We start from the raw sequence: 26,080 nt of genomic DNA on the forward strand, positions 1-26,080 counted from the left end.
TCACTTGTTCGTCCAATAGGCGCTTCTTCACGTACTCCAGAGTCAACTGTTGTGGTTGGATCGTCTCCAGTGCAGTAATGAGCGCATCATACGATTTTGGAAGTGCCAGCAGCAGCTGACAAACGACGTCTTCTTCCTGGATGTTCACGTCTACCGCTCGCAGCTCTCGCAGAACCTTCTCAAACTTCAGCAGGAATTGCTTCACATCACCACCTTCGGACAGCTTCAGCTCTTGAAATTGCTTCCTCAGGATCAACTTACCAGCGATTCCAATTTGTTCGAAATTGTTCCGTAGGGCATCCCAGACATCCTTGGCCGTTTTCTTCTCTTTGACGTACTCCAATTGGTCTTCCGCGATCCGGTTGATGATCAGGTTCTTGCATTTTCGATCCAGGGCCCATCGAGCTTCGAGCTTCTTCTTCTTCTCGGCACGCACCTCCGCTGTGTCCGTCACCAGATCCTTCGAATACTCCTCCTCGTCGATGGCCTTGGTCAAACATTCCAGCATGTTCCTGTCTTCCAGAAGTACTTCAATCCGGAACTTCCAATTACCAAAGTTGGTTCCGTCAAACAGCCAAAGCTTTTCTTCCGACATCTTGAAGAACTGATTCCTTTCTGTCCTGGGCCGATAACCTATTGATATCAGCAGAGCTTCTAGACTAAACGTCTGGTTTGGTTAGTGGTAACAGTAGGAATGATGAAAATTTTATTACATACTAATCATGGCATACTACAGCTTGTTGTCCTAAGTTGCTATGCAAAGTGGTCGGTTGCTATCTAACATGACACATGTACCGACCACGGCATAAAAATTAACAAGGCAGTCTCTTTACTGATGTAAATATCAAGTTTCATTGTAAACATGTGACGTCACTCCTATCGTACCATATACCTTCCGGACCACTAGATCATTTTTTTCGAAAATTTGTTCGAGGTGGATAGGAATGACGTCGTCAAGTAGCTGTCAGTTTTCGGAATATATCACCTTCTTAATTTTAGTACACCGTGGTACCGACGAATGAATGAATTGAACAAGTTAGCATTGCTTTTTCTTTTCGATTGATGATTGTTTTGATCGCATTTCATTGACGATTCAGAACGATTTGAAAACAATCATCATCATCGACTGAGAAAAAGCAGTGCTAACGTGTTCATTTTTTACATTCCACAAAGCTCACGATGGTGCTCTTTGCTCCCCCACAGCGGATTCACATATGTGCTTCCTAAGTTACTATTTTTTACGATTTATTTTCGTAAGATAACTTGTAACTTTCAACGGGATTGAGTTATAGATATGTGTAGTCATCATGTTCTGGAAAATAAAAATCCTAAATTTTCATACAGGTATGTTTTTTAGAGAGAACACTTCCTAAAAATAGTGATTTTCAAGAACCTCGAAGCACAAACCTCAACCAAACTATGTTAAAACTTTCTCCAATCTTAAAATCATGTTCGACAAAAGTTCGTAGAATTGAATCAACTACTGTGTAGAGGTGTTTCCAATAATTTTTGGTGTTCCGTTCGGTAGTTATGATTTTTTATAGCTTGAAATTATCCTAAAAATACATAATTGATTTGAAGCACACCTAATTTTTCTCCAAATTGATTGAAATTTTGACCAGAAGTTCATTTTAACATGAAAAATCTAAATATTGGTTGACTGGTTGATTTCCCGACATTCTTGAAAATATGAATAGGTCTAATAGGCAGTCTGCTAACCATGCACAAAAGCAAACCTCTCTGCCATGACTTTCCCCCAATCCATACACTCCGCATTAACTGGCGTAGATCAGAGCGTTAATGATTAACGGGTCGTAATGATTGATTAAGTGATTAATGATTAAATTCAATTTTATCATGATTAATGATTATGATTATTGATTAAATTTTTTTAAGTCATGATTAATGATTGTGATTGATTTTTAAGCCAGAGTATGATTAATGATTATGATTATTGATTAAATGACAATTTTAGATGATTAATGATTATGAATAATGATTAAACTCAGTACGATTAGTGATTATGATTAACCCTTACATTCCTAATGTCAAATTTGATCAAAATTTTTAATTTCAAGACAATAGTTTTTTTTTTCAATTGTTATTTATTGTAATTCAAGCTTCATTGTTTTGCAGACTGAGTCTAAAGAAGGATGGTTCAAGCGCAGAGCGTTAAGTAAATCATGATTGAAAAATTGATGATTGAACGAAAAATCATGATGAGAGCTATTTGATTCAGATTTTTTTAATCATAAGTGTACCGATAAATTTTAAAGAGTGTGATGCAGTCGTTGCATACTTAAAGGTTTTTTGGGCATCTCATGTCATTTAATTATTGTTTTTATGATTAATCTTTGATTAATGAGTAATCATTCAATAACGGATGATTATGCCCGAAAATATGCACTAAACGACTTGAAGTGTGCAACCAGTGGGTTATATACTAGCACTAGATAATGATGAATATTACTCATGATTAACAAACAATCCTATTTAAAAATCTTTTGAACTTCGTTATGGCAAATCAATCACAGTTTTCAATCATAAATCGTGATTAATTGCTCTGGTTCAAGAGGTATCCTGGAGGTAGTGGTCAATATATTGGCTCTGTGACGCGTAGCTTGCGACACATCCAACTTCATGAATTATTAAGTTTTGAACGGATGTGTCGATTTCCCGGGGAAAGTATTTGAAATAATGGTGTTGAATAAATCATTAGTAAGGCGAGAAAACCCCGGTAAACTCTAATATACTGCTTATTTTGTTATTATATTATTATTATTATACATATAAAAGTTTATTGGTATTTGCTCGCCTTCCTAGTGATTTTTAGTATTCTTTTTGTAAAGCGAAATGTTCAAATTCAATAAGTTGTTTATTCATACTACAAAAATTCCACCAAAATGAATGTGAAGCACTATATTGGTAGTTCTGAAACCTAGCTTTCCATATATTAAACTTCATGAATTTTGCAAACCAAGCCATTGAATTCATTCTCAAGGGAATTATTGAAGTATTAGGTATTATATTTTTCGGAAGAATTGGCTTGTTTAGGAGCATCCAGTTTTTTGTATTTCCTGAATCTACATTAGAGCTTGAACCAGAACCCAAAATTTCAAAATTGTCCGTGCCCTGAAACTATTTTAATTACGCGTTCGATGTTAGTATGGAAATCACTTTTGAATTACCCCAGGCAAAATTAACTTTGAGCGAGCTGTCATTGTTTAAATTGAAATGTCTTTGAGTCTACGGATTTAAATCTTTTTTGATATAATTGATATACTTAGAAAATGTGATCTTTCAAACAGGCTACAAAACAAGTGTGCTTTTGACGGGGTTGGTGGTCTGATGGCTACCGCTTCTGCTTCATATGCAGAAGGTCATGGGTTCAATCCCAGGCCCGTCCCTTTCCTCGTACTTTGTAGTTGTATATGTCTCACTTGCTTCTATCTTCCATTCTAAATATATCCCACTCAAACTATTCGTTCATAGCAAACGCTAGAACCAGAGACGGACAAGAAACCGTTTCCCTAACGCTTCCTACTTCCACGCGCACGCCTTTCTTACGCCTGATACATAGGCAGTCTGCTAACCACAAAAGCAAACCTCTCTGCCATGCCTTTCCCCCAATCCATACACTCCCGCATGAACTGACGTGGATGCAGTGGAATATACGGTCTACGTGGGAGTCAGTTCAATGCATCATCAATTCCTCCCCCTTCCCCTCATTGGTCTGCATTCTGACGTGGCAGGTGCCATTGTTGCCTAAAAATAGAAGATCACCAGCACTTATACACTGAGGATGCCTGTTAGTCCCAAGCAGTCATTCGGTTGGTTCCTTGTGTAAGTGCAGCTGATCTGGCGATACTGGAGTGCATCCACGGGCGGCCAATCAAGCTCCTCAAGCTCAAGCTCAAGCTCTTTCGAACAGGCTACAAAACACTGCAAATATTTCATCACTAAACAACCCAATTCTTGGAGAAATATTTGGCGAAATCAGTTCGAACATTTGCTAGGAATTTTCTAACGAGATCTTTATGAAAAACTGGAAAAATATTATTTCAAACAATGTTTAAAAAAAAACGTTTTTCAGTAAAAACGGTTTGCGATTAAAAGTTTGCTGTAATAAAGTTCATAAGATTTTATATCAGATTTAATGCTAAACAAGGGAAAAATTCATCATTATGTAATGCATAACTTGTTTGTTGCATACTTCAAGGCGTTTACAGCATACTTTTGGGCATTTAATCATTAGCTCAACCATTAATCAATGATTATTAATAAAAGTAATAATTAAATGGCATCTTCCTAAGGCACTGTCCACAAATCACGTAATGCTCGAAGGGGGGAGGAGTAGGCTCATACGGTGCGACTCAAACAAAATTTTGAAAATGTTCATACAAAAAGCATAACGAAAAGGGGAGGGCTTTCCCCAGGGTTAAAACTCAATTTTTTGCGCTACGTAAATAGCAATCATTCATGTAGAATGGTACCAGTCACAAGCTTCCAACCGCGTCTTCGGATTCGGATCATATACAACTAAGAAATGCACCGTCTTACATGGAGGAAATATTAAAGGGTCTTTTTTAGTATTATGGTAACGTCTTCAGATACAAAGCTTAGCCATACTGTACTTGGTTGGATTTGGACGTTCCTTGGGCATAAACTCTCATTGTTCGTGTCACAAGATATACAAAATGCAAAATTTATTTATATATTAGAAGGCAATGTTGTAAAATTTGTTAAATTTTGTTCAATGATTGATTGATGATTGATTAAATGTTTGACTTATGATTAAGATTATGATTACTGAATAAAATTAGCGATCTTTATGATTATGATTAATGATTAATGATTAAAACATAATATTGCAATGATTATGATTAGTGATTAATGATTAACTCTTGATTTTTTGTGATTAATGATTAACATTTTTGATTAATCATAATCATTAATCATTAATCATGATTAAATTTATGATTAATCATTAACGCTCTGGCGTAGATGCAGTCGGACTCCACGGTCTACAGTGGGCTAGTATAAGTGCAACATCATTTCCTCCCCCTTCCCCACATTGGTCTGCATTCTGACGTGGCAGGCGCCATTATAGCTTAAAATAGAAGATCACCAGCACTTATACACTGAGGGTGTCTGTTAGTCCCAAACAGTCATTCGATTGGTTCCTTGTGTAAGTGCAGCTGATCTGGCTATACTGGAGTAGCATCCACGGGCGGCCAATCAAACTCAAGCTCAAGCTCAATGATTTTGTTGATGATGTTCACATTTTTATAAATTTCACTTCAACAATTTTTGTTTACCAAATAGGTGGCACACTTGCCCCAATAAGTATACATTTCATCCAAACTGGATTTCGGATGTAAAACTAAATACTTTTTTCCTTCAAATGCCACAATAACTTACACATTTGAATAGTTTCACGATGTACAGTACGTTAGAAAAATCTGTTAATAATTTACCTTTTACTATGCTATTTAGAAACAACGAAATCTTATAAAAATCCACTCAAATTCGATTGTCTTTGCAAAAGCTGATGTAAATACGTGAAAAATAGAGCAATTTTCATCATTTTTTGATCATTATGTAGTTAACTATAAAGGAACATATTGTTAAGCTCAAAGAGAAAATATATATTGTAGTTTTTATAAAAAGCAGGGGTGACACACTTGCCCCAAAGTCCGCTACTTTAAAATATATTGAACAGTTATTGCGTTATATTAAATGATTGTTGTTGGGAAAATGATTTCGATGGAAAATTATATATATTTTTTTTAAGAAATGAAGCCCCAGAACAAATGGGAAAACAATGTACTCCAAGTTGTTAAAACATTGACTTATAATTAATTAAATTTGTTTATTTAAAATTTATTAATTCAGACACGAATACAGTATAATATTCACATAACACAGCGCAACAAAAATGACATTTTTGCGTGTCTCAAGGATCAAATTATGTGTCTCTAGTAGATTTGGGGTTGCTGAATCTGATGCCGTTCTCAGAAATTTCCCAGCACGTCACAATTTTTAGCTACAGGTCGCCAAAGTTGTATAAAACATTGGTTTTATTGATGTTTACCTAAAATTTGAAGTATATTCTATCAAACTTTTTTGAGATCTTATCCACCAAGCATGCAAAAGAGGACTTAAACTTTCATTTTAGATATATTTTGGTTAAAATTTCACGATTTAATTTAGATTGAACCGATATTTTTCAACAGTCTCTCTTGCAGTCTCCATACAAAATTATTAGTTTCTCTTGTATGGCAAAATATAATACTTTTCTAAACCATCAAAAAATAACTTTTCCGCATCAAAAATATTATAAACTTTGATTATAAGTATTGTTATAAACATAAAGTTTGAATTCTGTGGCAAATTTCAAGTTGGCAAACTTGCATGCAAGTTGGCTGAAATAGTCATTTTTTGAATTTTCAACAACCAATATCACAAAAACTAAACGTGCTATGATATTTCTGTAAACGGCAATGGATTCAGCAACCCTTAATTAAGTAAATAGAGGTATTTTGATGCTGGAGACAAAAACGTGTTTCGCAGTGTAATTGTTTAAAGCTTTGAAGAATCTTTTTGATTGTATTTATCAAGAATATCTATTTTTTTCATTTTTTTATTTGGATGTATTGAAGAATTCATTTTATAAGCCAAGTTTATTAGTCAAACAAAAAAAAAGTTTGATAAAAAAATAATTTGTGTCATTTTTGTCAGCTCTTTTGATTCAAAATGCTACGTCCAATAGCTAGGACCCCTCCCTCCCCTCGACACAAAATCGTGAAGCCCCCCCTCCCCCTAAAATGCTACGTCATTTATGGACGACCCCCAAAGAAAAAAAAATAGATACAAAACAAAAACTAACGCGATTGGTCCTCCAATCACAAGTTGCGTTCTGTTGACGTTGTACACACGCATTATGCCTTCGATGACTGTACGCTTGTGGCTCATTCAGATGTTGGTTTCGCGATGGAAGGAAGGAATGAGGAAAGGGAAATAAAAGGGATGTTGGTCGTGCGCTGTACAGGGTTGAATTTAAGGACGTTTGGATAAGGGTTGTAACCACTTCGCTGTCACGAACAATGCCGACACTCATAGTGACAACCATTTATAGGAGTCACAAAAATTTTACAGATTTGAAATAAAAGCATGAAACAAGCTCACCAATTGATCCTTCATCCTTGACTGAGTAGCCACAATCCTCTTTTAGCTTCACTTTACGTAACAATCCGCTACGCAACGAAAAAACTCATTCTTGCTCGGGCTCTTCAAATCGCACTCTCAATTTGTTTGCTGAGGATGTCCAAAATCTTCTAAGCTTAAAAGGAACTGCTATCTATAAACCACGTGGTTCCATTATTTTGGATTTTCAGAATCGGCTCTTGTAATCTCTTGTACGCACATAAATTATTAATTTTGTGGGCTTCATAGCCGTGCGGTTAGTGTCACCGAGGCATTTAGCCGCATCGTGCTAAGGAGTGTGGGTTCGATTCCCGCCTCAGGCCGAAAACTTTTCGAGAGGAATGTTTTCCGACTGTGCCACTGGGCGTTGCATGCTAGTCCGTTGTCTAGTGTGGTGCTTCCTTCAAAGGGCAAACAGCCCACTGGAAGCATTAACGTGTAGTGTCTTTTTTTAATTTCGTATGAGATGCGTCCGATCCTGAAGGTAAGGCAGTAAAAGTAGTTTTGGTGTCGAATGCGGCAATAAACAGTTTGATCACAAAACAGGGACATTTTCTTTCACTATGCAATTTGGCTACCTGTCGTCATGTGTTTAAAAGAAATTGATTTTTATTCAAACTCATTCATACCGTGTGTACACTCGATTACTATCGTTTCGCTTTGATCAGAGAGGGGACTTGCTGGTAGCTTAATAGTTAGCTCACTGCGCTCGATATCTTTTCTGCTTGCATCAGGTCCGTTCCTTGGTTTCGCTCACGGCAAAGGACCAAACAACAAATACGTTAACAGCTAAAGAAAAAGGATTTGAACTTCAAACGAAAATATACAGCTTTGTTTTACGAAATAGGAAACTCGGAATCGCAATTTCTTCCCGTCGAAATGAAAAACGAGCACTCAATGATTTTACAATTTATCGATGAGAATATATTTGATTAAATTAATTAGTTTTGTTTTCACATTGCCATGTGCTTCATTATTTTGTATGTTGCAATAACAATCTTACTTGCAATTTAGTACAAAAATCTAGCTTCTACTTCACCCTAATAATGGCCTGCTCAGAAAAAAAATGAGTAACCCAATTGAATTAGGATTGGTGTGAATGTGAACTTACTTAAGCCTAAACTCACAGTGACGGGGAAATGGCCCTCGCTAGGAGCTGCCAGCCGCACCCTTTTTGCGTTCCGAAACACTGCCTTTCTTAAACTTAAACTAGTTAAACTAGTAGCACTCTTTAACGTTTAAGAAAATTAAAACAGCCGATTAAGTAAGGTAATAAAGATGCGTGGAGTAATATTAATAATTATTTGCGATGATGATGATGAGCAGTTGAGCTGAACAATTTGTGGGAATTCTAATCTTACTACATTAGGAACTGGAGCGATTGATCGTGTGCGTCTTGATATTTCATTAAGTCACGAAATATCAAGACGCACACGATCAATCGCTCCAGTTCCTAATGTAGTAAGATTAGAATTCCCACAAATTGTTCAGCTCAACTGCTCATCATCATCATCGCAAATAATTATTAATATTACTCCACGCATCTTTATTACCTTACTTAATCGGCTGTTTTAATTTTCTTAAACGTTAAAGAGTGCTACTAGTTTAACCGTTTGTAAATGGGGGAGGGGAGGGGGCACGACGCAGCGAACATTCGCACACAAACACACCGCTGAGTGTTTTTTTTTTGTTTTCTGGGGGGGGGGGGGGGGAGAGGTCTGGGGGTTTACAGGTCCTCGTCTTCGTCCGGCAGTGCGGTGGCTTGCGCTTCCTGCAAATCCTTCTCGATCTGTTGCTGCCAGTCCTTGTCCATCTTGACCTCTGGCGGAAGGAGGGCGGGCATGGCTACGAACTCCAGATTCGGGTCACCGACCAACTTGCGGGCCAGCCACAGGAACGGCTTCTCGAAGTTGTAGTTGGACTTGGCCGAGATGTCGTAGTACTGTGAAATGAGGGAAAAAAGTGTGATTAGTATTGATTGTTTGGGTTGGTGTATTGCTAGATGGTAGTTTGAGGAACGTAAGCGAATGTGCAATCTCACTCTGCCACAACTGAATCCTGATTGGGGATAAAGTCAAGGAAACTGCAAGATCGTCAATATCGGTACGATATAATTTAGCGTACATTAGCCCCTCGATTATGAATTGAAGGTCATAACCAAGTCAAGGGTACGCATAATTAATTTCAAAAGCTCATTTTACTGAAAGTTAGTGCAAACACCATATACTAGACAGCTTATGTACTGAAATAGCAGAGTAACCCAGCCTTATGCCAAGCGTAAAATCCCGTTAAAATCAGGCATTTAGTATCAACGCTATAAACATCAATTTGAAGGTTTGAATTTCCTGATTTCCCATATGTGTTGCCGGTCTAGTGAACAGTTAGCTCCATATTCCAGTAAACTTTTGCCGATTACAGAAATTTTATCATTCTCGTTTTTTTTCTTCAAAACTCTGCTGTGTTTTGATAGAACTGTGCGACCTCACTTTGCCACAATTGAACCCGACAAATAGGGGTAAAATCTAGGAAACTGCAAGATCGTCATTATCATTTCTGATATAATCTAGCGCACATTAGCCCCTCGATTATGAATTGAAGGTCATAACCAAGTCAAGGGTACGCATCGGTCTATTCAAATCATTATGAAATGCTAAGCTAACTTACCTGGAGGTTCTTCTTCCGGTGGAAAACGATGGCCTTAGCTTTCACCTTTCGGTCCTTGATATCGACTTTGTTGCCGCAGAGCACGATCGGAATATTTTCGCACACCCGCACCAAATCTCTGTGCCAGTTGGGGACGTTCTTGTAGGTGACACGGGACGTCACATCGAACATGATGATGGCACACTGACCCTGAATGTAGTAACCGTCTCGCAGTCCGCCGAACTTTTCCTGCCCGGCCGTGTCCCAGACGTTGAACCGGATCGCGCCACGGTTCGTGTGGAACACCAGAGGGTGGACCTCGACTCCGAGCGTGGCCACGTATTTCTTCTCGAACTCACCGGTCATGTGGCGCTTGACGAAGGTCGTCTTTCCGGTACCGCCATCGCCGACCAGGACGCACTTGAACGTTGGCATATCACCCTCGGCCATTGTGTCTGTGTGTGGTGGTTTGTGGGGGGTTGCTGCTTCGAATTGAGATGCTAGGAGTTAACTTCTGCAGCCTGTCGCCTCTCAAGTGAGTCGGTTCTCCTGGTGCTCTCTATCTAGAACGATAAAGGAATGTGGATCTATTGGAAGTCTTATAACAAAGAATCCCATTTAGGCAACATTTTCCCCCGGAAAATAACGACAACACAAAAATTCTACAAAACGAGCGAAATCTAGTCTGACCTGACGTTATCATTCAAAACGACATTTGAACACACACGATACAACGAGAACACACCAACCAAGCCACAGGGCTGGTAGCGAAAATTCGCAAAATATTCATAAAAAATTGCGTTACGATTGGGTTGGTGGTAGTCGAAATTGGCTATTTACGGCGTTATAAAATTTATGAATGTACAGTATTGGACAAAACATTTGCAACTTTTTCGATTTTCCGACCAACTTTGGTAAGCTAGGTCTCAGTTGTTTATGGACCGATTTGAATGAAATTTTCACAGAACATCAGATATAACTTGAATTTTAACATATATTTTTGTATAATTTTTCCAATCACGAGTTTATAAGTTATAACGGTTTATCTAAAGTGTAATTTTCGACGAAAAATTCAAAACAATTTATCTCAAAATCTAATAGCTCTACACACAAATTGTCTTCAGCAAACTTGTTCATCTCGTTAACAGCTACAACTTTGCTGAAGATACCATGAAGCTATTCCTTCAAAATGTTATGTCATTTTTAAAACATCGTCAAAAAATTCACTTTAATCAAACCGTTACTGCTTTTGACCTTGTGATTGGAAAAATCACTCAAAAATATATGTTAAAATTCAAGTTATGTCTGATGTTCTGCCAAAATTTCATTCAAATCGGTCCTTAAACAGTTAAGATATAGCTATATATGGAAAATCGAAAAAGTTGCAAATGTTTGGTTCAATACTGTACATGTCAAAAATACGATGTAAAAAACCTGCTCCAGAAAAAAATCCATACGAAACAATGTTCTACATTATGATTCGTACGGCTATGAAACGTTGAAAAACATGACATTTTACGTCGTTTATTTAAAGAACGCAGTTTTTTTTTTCGAATAACGCGATAAGTTGGCCAACGTAAAAAAAAACACCCTTAGTGTATTGCCAAAATCTACATTCCCCGTGAAAAAAGTATGTTTCCATAACCAATTCTGAATTGTTATCGATTAGTTAGGTACACAATTTCAGGCATACCGTTCGACCACATTTATTCTGAATACTTTTTACATATCGTTCGGATTAAAGATTCAGCTCTTGGAACGGAGTAAAGTGAAATGGAACGTTGCGAAACGGAACGCATAATCAAAACAAAACAGTGAAAGAGGTAACTAGAAACACGGTTCTGACATGACCGTTCAAATTAGCGGGGGTGCACGATATGTGGATATCAACCAATGTACCGTTTACGGATACTTAAGGTTTCAGTGGAGTATAACGCATCAGAAAGCATATAAAATAAAGCATTCTGTATGATTCCTCCACGAAATCGAGCCTTTGATACATGTAATTTTCGAATGTTGGATGAAGATTGTGATTCCGAAACATGGAAAATTTTAAATAAATAGACATTTTTGGGCTTTTCATGATTCTTATTCCGGACGCTATCTTAATTTTGCCTCATATTCCGGACAGCTCATGAAAATCATAAAATAGAAAAGTCAAATCATCAATTGAAAATTTATTTAATCGTCAAACCACTGAAGAGACATCTAAGGCAGTCGGGTATTATAAATTTGCAGAGAAATCCATCAGAGGCGTCCCGTGAGGAATTTGATTACCTGTGCACTGATTTGCACAAACCGTCGAATTTAACTATGAATACGAATTTTGCAATTCAGTTTTAAAATGTATTTCAGTAAAAGAGATGATCCACCTTCAAATATAATTGCCAATACTGGACGAAATCTTCAAGTATCTCGAAGTTATTATGTTTGTTACAAGTTGGAACTAAACGATTAGAAGATTTTTGATAAAACCTCGACTCGTTTTGCGATGAAGGCCAAATTTCGTGGATTTTGAAGCTTTCGCAAAAATGCGAATTTTTATTATCTCTAACGATATTGTTATAAATGATAATTCTTGTTATGTACAGCTTGTTAATTGTATCACGATATGTTAGTTTTTGGACGATGTCCAGCCCTGGAACATAACCTTGTACACCATTTTTGATATTAACCTCATGGCTTTTAACCTTTCGGTCGTCGCGCGAATTTTTGTAACGCGAGTAGTCGCGCGTTGTACTTTGTACAACACCCTTGGTTTTGCAAATATCCCAGGAGCCTGACTACTTAGAAAGATGACATCTTCGGCAAAGTTGTTCAGTAGCTAAAATGCTTTCTTTGTTTAATCCTTGAAGTTCGAGATTAGCTTAAATAATGCCCTGAAGCTTTACGGCCCTTGAGCTATGCATAAAATTTGTCGAAAATGCCATCGTTTTAAAAGGTCAGGATCCTGAATATCCGCAAAACAAAAGATTCATGTTCCCTAGCACCACCTGGTGGCAACATTTTGAGTCAATTAGCACGAACAATGATAGTCCTTAACTTACTGAACAACTTTGCCTAAGATGCCATCCTTCTTAATGGTCTAGAGCCTGAAATATCTGCAGAACAAAAGTAAAAATTCCATGTCCACTAGTGCCACCTAGTGGTCAAATTTCGAGTTAAATGAGGTACCATCAGATAGCGTTTTACCTCCAGAACAAATTTACTGAAGACCCCATTTTTTCGAAATTATCTGGATTTTGTGATATACCGATTTCAAATTGTGGTCTACTCGAATCGTTTATAGTGCGTTCATTATTATGCGACTTCTACGTATATTTGTTGATTTTAACGCATTATAAAGGGTTATACTGTAAACAAAAACTGTTGAGTATAGTTCTTAAGAATATTCTGGAGGAATACATTTTGGTTTGGTGTCGATAGATATCTCTGTTACAAAATCATATCATATTGTGGTAGATTGGAATCAACCAAGTAGGCGATGTTGAACGGACGATGGAATTTTTTCGAGCTGTCAAGAAGAGCAGACGGAACTCTCCGAGAAACTCACCACATATTGGCGACGAAAATGGGATGCGAGTCAAAATAGATTTAATTTGGCTACAAAGGCATCAACAACAGCATCCAAAAATTGAAAAGGTGAAAGGTAGTGCAACCACAATGAGCAGCACCGTTTCCGAGGGGACGCTCACTGAATAGCTCGGGATCATGATCGACGGATTCAAACGCCCGTTGTTGTTAGTGGATTCTCCATCATGGCGAAGAGTTTGTTCGGGTCCAGATCATTAGGAATGCCCTCAATACTATATAAAACGAAATGTGTGATGGCAGAGTTTTCGAAAACGATCGATTCGCGGATGCAAACTCCGTGAGCAATAGTCACTCCGGGATTGTCGCATACATTTGGTGTTGCCGTTGGATGACTGTGCACATTTGGAATTACACCTACGTGCGAAGGTGACATATCACTGGTCGTTTTTATATATGCAGATAAGTATACTTGGAGTATATACATTGTCCTTCTAGACGGTCTAGTTAACTCTCTTCCTTCACCTGTTCTAGACTTCCAAGTTGTACCAGGATTGGGTCTATCAATGTAACCTGATGTCAAATTACCGAGACGAGTCGCTGAAGAAAATCTTTGAGCTTTTCTGGGAAATAGGGAATGCCATTTCTGAAATTTAGTATAGCTGAAGTTGCATCATATGATGTAAGCAGTTTGGATACGTGTGTAATATTCAAATTCCATGTTTAAAAAACGTTTTGCTGGGTCACATGAAGTGAAGAAGAACGACAAAAGCAGAGAGTACATTCCATTTTGAGTTCTCCAAAGAGAATCCCAAAGCAAGTAAAAGTAACTAATGGACAACGTATTATCAAAGTCCTGACGAGCAACGCACCGCCAACGCGCTGACTCGAAGAAGGCAAAAATGAGTCAAAGACCTTAATGGACAACGCGGAGTTGCGTTGGTCCGGAGAAGGCACAAATTATCGAAAGTCCTGACGAGCAACGTGTCACCGTTGGCTCGAAGAAGGCATAAATGAGTCAAAGACCTTAACGGACAACGTGAAAATGCGTTGGTCCGGAGAAGGCAAGTAAGAGTCAAAGACCTTAACGAGCAACACGCTGGCAATGTGTTGACTCGAAGAAGGCAAAAGGAAACATGGTCTTTAAGTAAGACCAAGAGACTAAGACCTGAAAGCAAATCGCTAATCACGCATTGGTCCAGATAAGGCACATTAACTGTTCATTAAATTATTGATTTCCACGATCTTTTAGGATCTTCAAGGATAAAATTTTCAAATAACAACAAAGGATGAAATGATATGTAATGGGACAACATTGTATAACTAACAGCCAGCTTCTTCTTCTTTCTGGCGTTACGTCCCAACTGGGACATAGCCTGCTTCTCAGATTAGTGTTCTTATGACCACTTCCACAGTTATTAACTGAGAGCTTTCTTTGCCGATTGACCATTTTTGCATGTGTATATCGTGTGGCAGGTACGAAGATACTTGTATGCCCTGGGAATCGAGAAAATTTCCTTTGCGAAAAGATCCTCGACCAGTGGGATTCGAACCCACGACCCTCAGCATGGTCATGCTGAATAGCTGCGCGTTTACCGCTACGGCTATCTGGGCCCCATAACTAACAGCCAGCTACACATGTTAAAGATTCACAGAACTTCAAAAATCGAAGTACCGGAAGAAATCGAGATTTGAAAAGTAAATACAGTTGGAACTTCGTGGTTCTCTTTCGGGAATTATTCTAAACAGCCATCATTTTTATTATTATTGTTATTCTAAACAGCTATAGTTAATAGATTTGAGTATTCTTACAGGCTCTGAGAAACTAAATAATATTAGCAAAACTGATATTGTAGAACAACATATAAGGTGAATTTGGGAAAAAATGGAATTGATCACTGTTGGAGCCATTTTGATTTTCAACAAAGGGAGATGTGGTAGATTGGAATCAACCAAGTAGGCGATGTTGAACGGACGATGGAATTTTTTCGAGCTGTCAAAAAGAGCAGACGGAACTCTCCGAGAAACTCACCACACATATAAATCACAACTGTTGTACAAAGTACAACAGCGCGACAGCCCGAAGGTTAAGTGAAATGATGATTGACTGTTGAACGCTGAAACCCAACGCAATTTATCAGCTGTCGGTCCGTCGAGCAAGAAAAGCTATATTTATACATGGTTTGTAAATCATTTCATAACCACATAATGAGAAAAACATAATACATTTTGCTAATCTGGACAAACATTTGAAAAGGGACCAAGAGGTCTTGAACCCTTTTTCAGAAACACCATGCAAAATATGTACGGCATTGTCGCTTCCTCTTTCGACAGCAGACGTCGTGACGCCCTGCTTTCTCGATTCCCGTAAACCGCGCCATGGGCAATTTCCCTCCTGGCTGCACAAAGTGGAGTGCATCAGATTTTACCTATACAACGCTACTGTTGGTCTAGAAATGCCAATACAAATGCACATTTCAGCTGTGTTGATACACGCTATTCTCGTGCACAAGAGAGAGAACACGGGAGGAGTGGATATTCTCTGCAATACGATGGAGATACGCATGGCAGTTTGTCTTGTTTGCTTTATTGTTTTCGCTTACTGGTTGATCGAGCTCATGGAAGGGAGAATCAAACGGTGGAGACTGGGTTTGTTCACTGAGGGCGATGCACCAATTAGGCAAGGAACATTTTCAAGCAACAGCACATTATGAATGGTACATGTATTGAGAGTTATGATATATTTTATATTTATTTTTTTGAAAATCTTTGACTGTGCAGTGCACCAAGTGCACCTTAGGACAGGACTGAAATCTATAGAATTTTTTTTATTAAAACGAGCCTCGAAATGAGAACTTAAAATATTGGGTGAATTTAGAATGTAGCGAATTGCAATAATTTGAAATGTTTCTTCACAGTTATCTGTCCGGGATAAAACTTGATCGTCATAAATGGTCAAAAAGATGGCGCATTGGAGCACTTCGCATTTTTTACGAGACGATTATTAACTTGATACAAGGTGACTGTTGTTATATTTCTGTTTTCAGTCGGAATAAATCTCGTAGTTTTTCAAATACATGAACTTTGTTAGATTTTTTAGAGAAATCCCTGTTTATGAAGAATTTACTGCCCAAAGCTTATTGAAAATTTTGAAGTAGAGGTACAAAACAAATAATTTTTTCAAACAACTATGTGGAATAAAATGCGAAGAAAATTTTCGGTGAAAAACAACATTGTAGCGCATTTCTTAAAAAAAAAATCCAGGCAGAATCCGAAATTCAGAAACATATAGAAACTCAGGCTACATTTGTGGCAGCATTTCTGTAAGTTTAATTAGTCCCAGTTTAATGCTCAATAATCCATCATTCAATCATCAACATGCGATTCTTTCAAAAAGCAGGATTAAGATTTCTTGGATAGCCTGGTTTTCGCCAACATTTCATATATATATATTAAATCCCAGAGTTGTCTGTCTGTCAGTAACGTTTTGAAATGTTTCATTAAACACTACAAAAGCAAAATAAGAACACTCCAAGTCAATTTTAATATTAGAACAATAGTGCTAAACCTACAACAGCAATTTGACAGAACATTCTTAAGTTTGCTTGTTATAATAATGAGAGCACCAGTACTTACACATTGAAGATGCTACTGATCCTGAGTAGCATCTGTTGGTTCCCTGTGTAAGTAGAGCTGTTCTTGCAATAACGGAGTAACAACTTCGTAAAATGGCTCATTCATATGTGAAACACGTTGATTGACAACTTTTATTTTGTAAGGTTTTGAAGTTTACATGTATCTTATCTGATAAAACTATTAGCGAAATAGATTTTACCTGATTCCAGGCACCAGTTCCGGGTGCATGGTTTTCCAAAAAATAAAAAAATATGTCTTAAAACATGTCACATGTATTACTAAAAAGTGAGTCCTGGTCATGGTAGGTAAATTAGTTCTACTAATGATAGATATCGCAATTGTGATACACGTTGAAATAATGTGTAAAATACTTTGCGACATTAGATCGGTCAATATTTAACAGAATAACAGATTTTACACGTTATTTCACCATGCCAATCGACAGTAAAGATTCATGCTGAAAAGAATGTGGATCGAGCATGTGAATCATTTAGTGTAGTTTCATTCTTGATTTTAACGTTCAATTGTCAAAAAATCCGTTAAAATTTCATGTTTTTAATAGATAATAATAAATTTGCATTACTCACACTGTTTGGCAACAAACAAATTAATTCTAAGAGCATGTAAAAAGATTCGTAATTGATTGAGTTGTTATCAAGCTGTGATCAAAATAAAAAGTTAATATATTTAATAAAATGAGATCAAATTTGGTTAAAACTGCTTTTCACTAATAATAGTATAAGTTTACGATAAATCTGCTGTTTTACAAAACTTCCAAAAAGTAATTTCGGAGAGAATGGTGTCCAATAACTTGAAAACAGGTTCTGAAAATTTCAGAAGCGAATCTTAAAGTTTGTACCGCTCTGTTTGTGAGATGCTTTGTCCTACATTTCAGGAGCCAATTTCTTGATAAGATCTTTGAAGGAATTTCAACGTGAGTGTGAGCGACAATTAACTAGATACTTGAAAGTTATCTGGAAAATGACTGAAAAGGTTATTAGTGGATTGCTAATACGATGTTTATGTTTAGTGGATTGTATAAAAGACCCTCGGTTGAGTTTCATTCAAATTCTCAGAAGCTGGAAAGAGTTTTGCTGAATTTCAAGAGACACTGGTTTTTGTTTTTGGTCCCTTGCTTGGATCACTATAGTGACGGTTTACTCCTTGATCTACGACACGATCTTTACAAAATCTTTCATGAGATTTTGTATGTATGGATTTCTGTATCTTTACAATGAATTTCCTGTGAGGTACTTATTGAATTTTGGCGAGCTATTAGGTGAATGAATAAATGTCCAGATTCTTCAGGCTTTCTCGAGCATTATTTTGTTTAGTATACATTCATGACATTTTTTAATAAGCTTCAAAGGACAACGATCAAATGTTTTTGAAGAGCTATCGTTTTTATTAAAACATCTCTCCGATAATTCACCAGATCAGGAATTTCTCCATGGATCAGAATTCAATCATGTCTAACGCATAACTTATAAGAAATTTTTACAAAAGAATGGATTGGCTATTCAACTTTGCTCTTTTGTGAATCTATGGTCAAAATTTAAATATAACGTTTTGTCTCAAACTTCGAACATTACTCACATTAAAGTGGCGATTTCAAAGGAAGTAAATATTGATGTTTTCACAACCTTTTAATGTAGAGAGCTTGAATCATAGTATAATTGATGATCCTGTGAAAAAACTTGAATAGTTTTCTTGAAAAAAATGTCTTAACAAGTTGAAAGTTCGGGATATTGCAATTTTATTGTCAACGTCATATAAACTTATTAGTATTTAGTATTAGTATTTATTTCACAGGGTGTCTACTCGTTCACCGAAATAAAATTCCCTGATATTTCCAGGTATTTCCAGGTTTTATAAAAATAATTCCAGGTTCAAGAAATACTCTAATTTTATATGTCTAAAACAATATAATGACAAATTTTAAAGTGTTTTCGATTTGATAGGTATTTATACACTTCTAACCATTATGTAAAGCAAGCTGATACTATTCCAATATCCAATATTACAATATGAAGACAGGGTGGCCACCGAATTTCGATTCTGAAATTCCCGCTTTTTTCCCGGTTTTCCCGGTATATTTTACATAATTTTCCCGGTTTTTCATCTATTCTTTCGAACAACTTTAATTGAGTTTTTCTGTATCAAAAATCGTTTCTATGAAAAGCACTGCAACATTTTTTTTAATTGGTTTAAAAATTTTCAGTTGTTTTTTTTTCATAGTAATTAGATTGTTTATCAATAGTTTCACTATTGGAACAATAAGTTGACTATTAGATTGTCGTAATCTATATGGAATCTTATTCCGAAAACTATGGCTATAGTATTCATCTGAATCGATTTGTCTCGCGTACATCGAAAATCAATGGAGCTCTGGAGCTATCTATCTAGGAAAGAGATGGTTAATTGTGCTAATAAAACAGATCCTACTCTAAAAACGACAAGGATTCAATTTGAATCATATTTACCAACAATATGTCCTTTAATCCAAACTTTGAATTGACAAGTTTAAGTTTTAAGATCTATAGAATCTGACAACCGTTCGCGGTGAAGATTTGATGGATTGTTTGCATTCTGGTAATAATAAAACGATCACAATTTCAGCTCAGAGCTCTGTTTGGTTCTCAAGACTCGTGCTCTTGAAATTTCTAGGCTTGGCTTTGGCTTATCATCATCTTGAGTGCATCTTAATGCTGAATTTCAGATATTTGGCCGATAAAAGCCACAGGTGTCTAAGTAAATCATCAAGATGCCCAAGTGGTTCTTTACGGTAATTGAAATTATTTCAATTCTTAATCCTCTAAATTTTCTTCATAAAAATAAAGAGTTCTCTAAAGCAAATAAGTTTAAGGTATGGATAAAACAAGGCCACACATGTAGAAGCACTTATCTAGGGCTCGCTCACAATTTTAATAACACCGAAAATGGTCATTTTTGACATCCACACACTCTCTCGTAATGCTTTTTGTATGAATATTCTACACATTTTATACGAGCTGTAAGAGTTTGATCGTTATTAAAATCGTAAATGAGCCCTTATTCAAAACTTTGTCGATTAGATCACTAGTGACATATTAAAAGCGTTTTTATAAATAGGATTGTTTTCCAGATAAGTTGTATTGAGCTAAGATATTGAGTATTGAGATAAGATATTGAGCAATTACAGAAGAATGCTAAACCAATCTGCAATAAGTAATTCAACTTTTTTTTTTTTTGTCGGTAGCGATAGGGGTAGTACTGGCACTCTTAATCTGCCCTAAGCTCCTTCCCAGCATTTGCTTTTATAAGCCTGTATTGCGTTCATCACACAGACGTTCCTAAGCAATGTTGCTCAAATGGTCACTGTGTACCCTAGCAGCAATCAGCCCCTACCGTAGTTTTGCAATCTAGTACTTTAGACTACTATCAAACTATGATAAGGCCTGAAATGCTACTAGAGTGGTTAAAGTGAAGAACGAAATAGTTTTATTAAAAGGTCCTCATTCCCCATTTCATATCATCACTCACTGATATGGGCGTATGCTGCAGACAAGACCTGTGAAGAATCCCACGCCATTGTTGATGTTTTTGGAGCTTTCATCGCACAGATATTGAACTCGACGTCCGCATGATAAAATTTGAAGGTATGCTTCAAATTCCTCTCTGGTAAGGTGAAAGTAACAGATAAAAATAATATCCAAAGCGAAAAACTGAGTCTAAATAGATTAAACAATACAAGTAATGAATAATATTTTTGTTTCATTCACGTTTTCTATGTAAAAACTATCATAAAACATGATATGACTATTTTCGCATTTTTTTTATGGGCCATACTGTACAAAGGATGCTACAGCTCGTGTAAACGAATTGAAACATCAACAACCAGCACTGGTTTATAAGTAACTAATGAGCCCTGGCGGTCCCTCCGTTCGAAGAGGACCTGATAATATGCCGAAACGTATGAACAGATCCTCCGCCTGAATGCAGCCGTTTCATGATAAATCATGAACCGTTAGAGGTGTGTCAAAGTATTGGGAAGGTGATATGTTTCACAGACGGGTATTATTATGGTGCACCTTCTACTTTGGCACCGTCAAACCCTGTGATCGTGGCCAGGGCATCTGCAATAAGTAATTCAACTTCGATTCAAAATGTGAGTACACAAATATATAGAGAAAAATTCAAAAAATCGCCCTGACAGTGCGAGGACGAAAATTAAAAAAAAAGGTTTCGAAGCATTGCTAAGAGAGAAAAGAGTGAAACATTTTTAAGAAATATGGTGTAGCATAGAAGAAATTGAATTATGAATGTTTGAAAGCAACTGGTTCAAAATTGCAGATGCCTCATGGAAAAATCATAAAACATAACTACTTTCTATATCTTATTTTGGAGGTTGGTTTGTAGATTACTGCTTGAAGATGTTCGTTCAAAGCGATTTTCCCGGTGATCGCCTCAAATTCCCGGTTTTTCCCGTCTTTTTCCCGGTGGATCCAAATTCCCATCTTTTTCCCGCTTTTCCCGTTTTTCCCGGTTCGGTGGCCACCCTGTGAAGATGATAATAACCAAAGCTAAGTTTTATTCAAATGAATTGTATTGGCCAATGATGATGCCTTTTATTGCGTTTGTAAGAGCTCTGTGAACTGAACAGAACTTTCAAGTACATCAGTATGTGTCTTCTTGAAAGTGTTTTAGTACAAATTATGTATCATTTATTTCCATCGGTCGTTTGGATAACTAAGACAGCTTCGAGGGCGCAAAATTAAACTTTATTTGGATATGTGGCAATATTTTACAATAAATACTAAATTTACCGATGTATTAGCAAGTTACCACACAGCAAAAAAGGCAAATTCTTTCAAATATCCCAAATTAAATGAATCGTGTTAATCATCTGCTGCATATTTGAATTAACAAAAATAATTCGTATAACTTTTGGATTTCGGATTTTTTTTATAATACAAACAATGATTATCAAGCCCCTGGGTAATCACGTTCGACCATATAACATTCAACTCTCGCATAATCTGGGATAACGCCCTAGAAGCCGCATTGGTAACCACGTTTGTAGCTCGTTGTTTCTGAGCAAAAGAATTATTAGGCATCCAAACCAACACTACTGGCAAGTATGGAATGATCCTTTTTTCACCATATCGTCGTTAAATAACGTGAAACTCCATTCAAATGCTTAGAAACAACGAGCTACACACATGGTTACCAATGGCTTTTAGGGCGAGATCATAAGCTATGCGAGAACTGTAGCAATATAAATAAATTACAATTTTTTGCATTTCATTCGAAAAAAATCTAAATTAATCATGATTGTTCGAAATTTTGAATTTAAAGTTGTTTAAATTCCAGTTTACTTTTTGAAAATTGTTTTTTCTGGAATTAAATATTTTACAATAATTTACAAAATTGTGCATGGTAAATAAGTTTGTTGAAAATATGAAATTAAGAAATCTCTTCCCAAAAAAAAAAACGAGATTAAAAAGTAATCAAAAAGAGACCGAAAAGAGACAAAACAGTAATCAGAAAACGAAACCTAACAGGAACCAGGACAAAATAGTTTGATCAGACCAGACATTTCTCTAAAAATATTTTTAAAACTATTTTTTTAAATATTTTTGTGGCATTACGACGATATACAAGCACATCTGGTATATACCAGTAAAGGACAGACATTCATTGATGTATTGCGACGACATTATGAGAGGGATGGATTGATATCTATATTTGACATTTTCACTCTCCAAAAATTTTCCTAAGGAATTCCTCCAAAAAAATTGTTTTGGATATCTCAAAATAGAACCAGGATTTTTACATTAAATATCACAAAAAAATATCTCAAGGCTTTCATCAGAAATTCCTTCACATATTATTTCAGATTTCAAAACTGTTTTCTCAAGCATTCTTCGAGGAATTTTATCCAAAGAAATTCGAATGAAATTTCCCAGAAAGCTATAAAATTGTTGAGAAAATTCGAGAAGCATTCCTGAAGCAAATTTACGGGTATCTTTTGTTACAGTTACTTATGTAAAATGAAAAATGTTTGGATGAACTCCAGTAATTGTTGGATGAAATGCTGGAGAAATTCCTAGAAAACAAAATCTAAAGAATAACCGTAGATGAAATGGCGTTGAAATTCTTGTCGGGTTTTCTTGGGAGAAATTCTGTGGGAAACTTTAGACATCTCTTAAATAAACGACTGTAGAACTCGGTTGAATAGTTAGTGAAAAATATCTGGAGGAAGTCCCAGGAAAGTCTTTGTTCAAAGTACTCCCTGAGAAAATTACTAGAGGTAGTAACGTTGAAATGTTCAAGGATTTCCTGAAGCAAATTATGGAGGAACTCGTGTAAGCATCCTATGAAAAATATGCTAAAGGAATTTCTTGAAGAATTCCTGATAAAATCTCTGAAGAAACCACAAGGAAATTTCTTGAAGCTGTTCTCGAGAAATACGAGAAGAAATTGCATCTCAGTTATCTGCAAGCAAGTTATGGAAAAAAAAAGAGACTTTAGAGACTTCAGACACTTTTTATCAAAAATTGAGACTTTTTAGAGACTTGCATAGAAATGGTATCTAAAAAGAAACCTGCTACCAGCCCTAGATATGTTAATCCTTTACCGAATAGTTTTAGATCATGTTTTGATAAGCTGATGAAATTTCATACTCGAATGGATCCTCACTGAATAGCTCATATAGCGCAGCCGATTTTTTTTTCGAATGAAGAGAGTTTTCTGGCAATTAATGATAGCTCTGTTATGATAGCTGATAGCTTTAGTTAAGACGCAAAAATACTTTGGCGTGACAATATTCTATCATGAATTACTGCCTCATCATAATTTCCCTGATTGTGGTCGAAATTCCCTGAGAATTCCAGGTATTTTCCAGGTTGAATAAAATTCCCTGATAATTCCAGGTTTTTCCAGGTAGTAGACACCCTGTTTCATTTAAACTTAACGTAAGCCTGTCGGTTATACCATTTTTCAGGTCAAGGAAACAACAATTACCTAGGTATCAAAAGTTAAAAGACTTGAGTGTCATGTAACATAGGGCTAGTTTAATTGATAATGTGCACTGAAAGCGCAGATTTGAATGCGCCTATCGTTGGTAGCTGTCTGGTCCTCAGAGGAAGTTGATTCCAGAGACATATTGGTAACAATCACTAATGAAGTCGTCAAGGATGTATGTTTGATAAGTTTAGGAAACAGTCAACTCTCCATAACTCGCTATTGAAGGAACCATCGGGTTATAGAACACAAAACGAGTGCAAATGCGATCCAAGGGACCATCGAGGTAGCCATGATAACCAACTTTTACTTTGATTCTCTAATTCGACATCGAGATACGAAATATCGAGTACGGGGGAATTGTCTGTATCACTCAAATAGGTAAAATCATTAGGATGCCTATTAAGGTGATATTTCTCAAAAATAGCGACTTATTACCGGAAAAGCCTTTTGAGAGACTTTTTAGTGATCAATTATTTTCAAAATAAGTGACCAAGTCTCTAAAAAGTAACTCGCTACCAGCCCTGCCATTGCGGGGAGTCGAGAAATTTCCTTCAAACCGTTCGCTCGCGCTCTTCCAACACCAGTTTTTTGACGTCACCCCGTGGTAGTTTTTCATCCCTCTTCTCGTGTAAAACTTCGCTTCGCAGCTGCTGCATCCGTTTTGAAACTGATGCTTCTACTTTTCGCCCTGCACTGCGATGACCTTTCCCGCAGGAACATTCCTGCAATAGAATCTTTGAACCTTGACCTGTCTGATGACAGGTATCGGAAAATCAATACAAGCGCAAAGCGAACCTCTTTATCCGATCCCGAAGCGTCATTCCGGTACACAACAAAGTCCCTCAAATCTTTGTCCCCCGGCACTTAATTTCCGTCCGCAGAATAAACTGCAAGCTTTCGGAAAGGCGCGCTTTTAAATCCGTTAGCGCCACTCCGTTTTCACCGGTTGTTCAAAATTTTAGGTAACCCCACTTTGTTGCCCTCTCTAGTTCTCTCTCCTTCTCACTTATAGCAAAATCGAGGCTGATTCACATCGTCCATGAGCAGGAGGATCGAAAAAAAATCCACCACACCGCAACACACATTCACGAAAATTCCTTTTCACGCCACAACCAACATCCGCATCGCAGAAATTTCACCGAATTCAACATCATCACACCCAATTCGACCAACCAACAGGAAAATCCACTCCAAATCGCCGTTACTTTTCGCAGGAAAAAGCCACAATTTTCACTCTACCCGAGAGGGCGCAAACTTACAGCGTAAAATTTCTTTTGCACACACGAGCAGACGGTTGAATGCGGACTGAAAGGCGGAAAACCGCGACACGAGAGAGAGCGACAAGCTGCTTGGCTAAGCTCTCACGCGTGCACGCACACATACCCAATATTTGAGAGAGAGCCGTGTACGGGAGCGGCTGCCGATATTTGAAAAGGACGCAACTGTTTTGGAAAACATAGGCTTGATACATCGCTTTACGATGAGGATCGCACTCATTACACTCAAATTCGACCATAATTTGCAGAAATCTGATTTTTCATCTTTCTGATACTGATTTTGAATTTTGTTAGTGCTCTCCTCTATTTCCCTTCACATTTTTTTCAAAGTGAATTTACGTCCTTTTGATAAATTGATACCATCACTGGAAATGCACGTGCGTGTGTGTGCGCGTACGGACGAGTGCGGCTTTTTTCGATGGCGGGAGAGTCGACAGCAGCGAAAAATCGGAAGCTGCTGATGCGGTTGGCTGCCCTGGAAAAGCCGGCTGACAGACGTCATTTGATGACATGATCTTGACACGGCCGCCGAGGGGGTTTTGAAGTGCGCGCTAAGGTTGATGCTCCAAATATGGTCATATCAGAGTGGATCTAGATAAGAGTGGCGTCAATGTCAAAATTGGAACAGCGGCGAACTGTCATTTCCATACAAATCCGCGTTCCAATCGAGCAGGAGACCTGTCAAAACTGGAACATGACGTCACTCTTGTTTACAGGCACTCTAGGTCATATAACCAAAAATCGAGAAATGTTAGCGCATTTACTCAAAAGAACACGCG

The 26,080-nt window shown here is 37.1% G+C and overlaps 1 protein-coding gene across 2 annotated transcripts; it reads right to left on the reverse strand.

Annotated features, from left to right (window-relative positions):
* Positions 1–7,790: 7,790 nt before the first annotated feature.
* Positions 7,791–25,402, reverse strand: LOC5571763 (GTP-binding nuclear protein Ran). 2 transcript variants are annotated; one of them, XM_001659845.2, is made up of 3 exons: positions 25,284–25,402; positions 9,871–10,412; positions 7,791–9,148 (listed from the first exon to the last, which is right to left on the reverse strand). In XM_001659845.2, the coding sequence occupies exons 2-3, from the start codon at positions 10,297–10,299 to the stop codon at positions 8,933–8,935; spliced, it is 645 nt and encodes a 214-aa protein (XP_001659895.1). In that variant the 5' UTR covers positions 10,300–10,412; positions 25,284–25,402; the 3' UTR covers positions 7,791–8,932. The 2 variants fall into 2 exon arrangements, with proteins under 2 accessions (XP_001659895.1, XP_021695756.1); XM_021840064.1 differs by having other exon boundaries at positions 9,871–10,408; positions 25,284–25,376.
* Between the last annotated feature and the right edge of the window lie 678 nt (positions 25,403–26,080).

Source organism: Aedes aegypti, chromosome 2, assembly GCF_002204515.2.
Source record: "Aedes aegypti strain LVP_AGWG chromosome 2, AaegL5.0 Primary Assembly, whole genome shotgun sequence".
In the NCBI taxonomy this organism is placed as follows: Eukaryota; Metazoa; Arthropoda; class Insecta; order Diptera; family Culicidae; genus Aedes; species Aedes aegypti.

Bases quoted from the DNA above. Each gene is read 5' to 3' on its own strand.
- LOC5571763 (XM_001659845.2), bottom strand. From the start codon at position 10,299: ATGGCCGAGGGTGATATGCCAACGTTCAAGTGCGTCCTGGTCGGCGAT. The intron at 9,149-9,870 runs GTAAGTTAGCTT...CTCATTTCACAG, and splicing joins ACCGGAAGAAGAACCTCCAG to TACTACGACATCTCGGCCAA.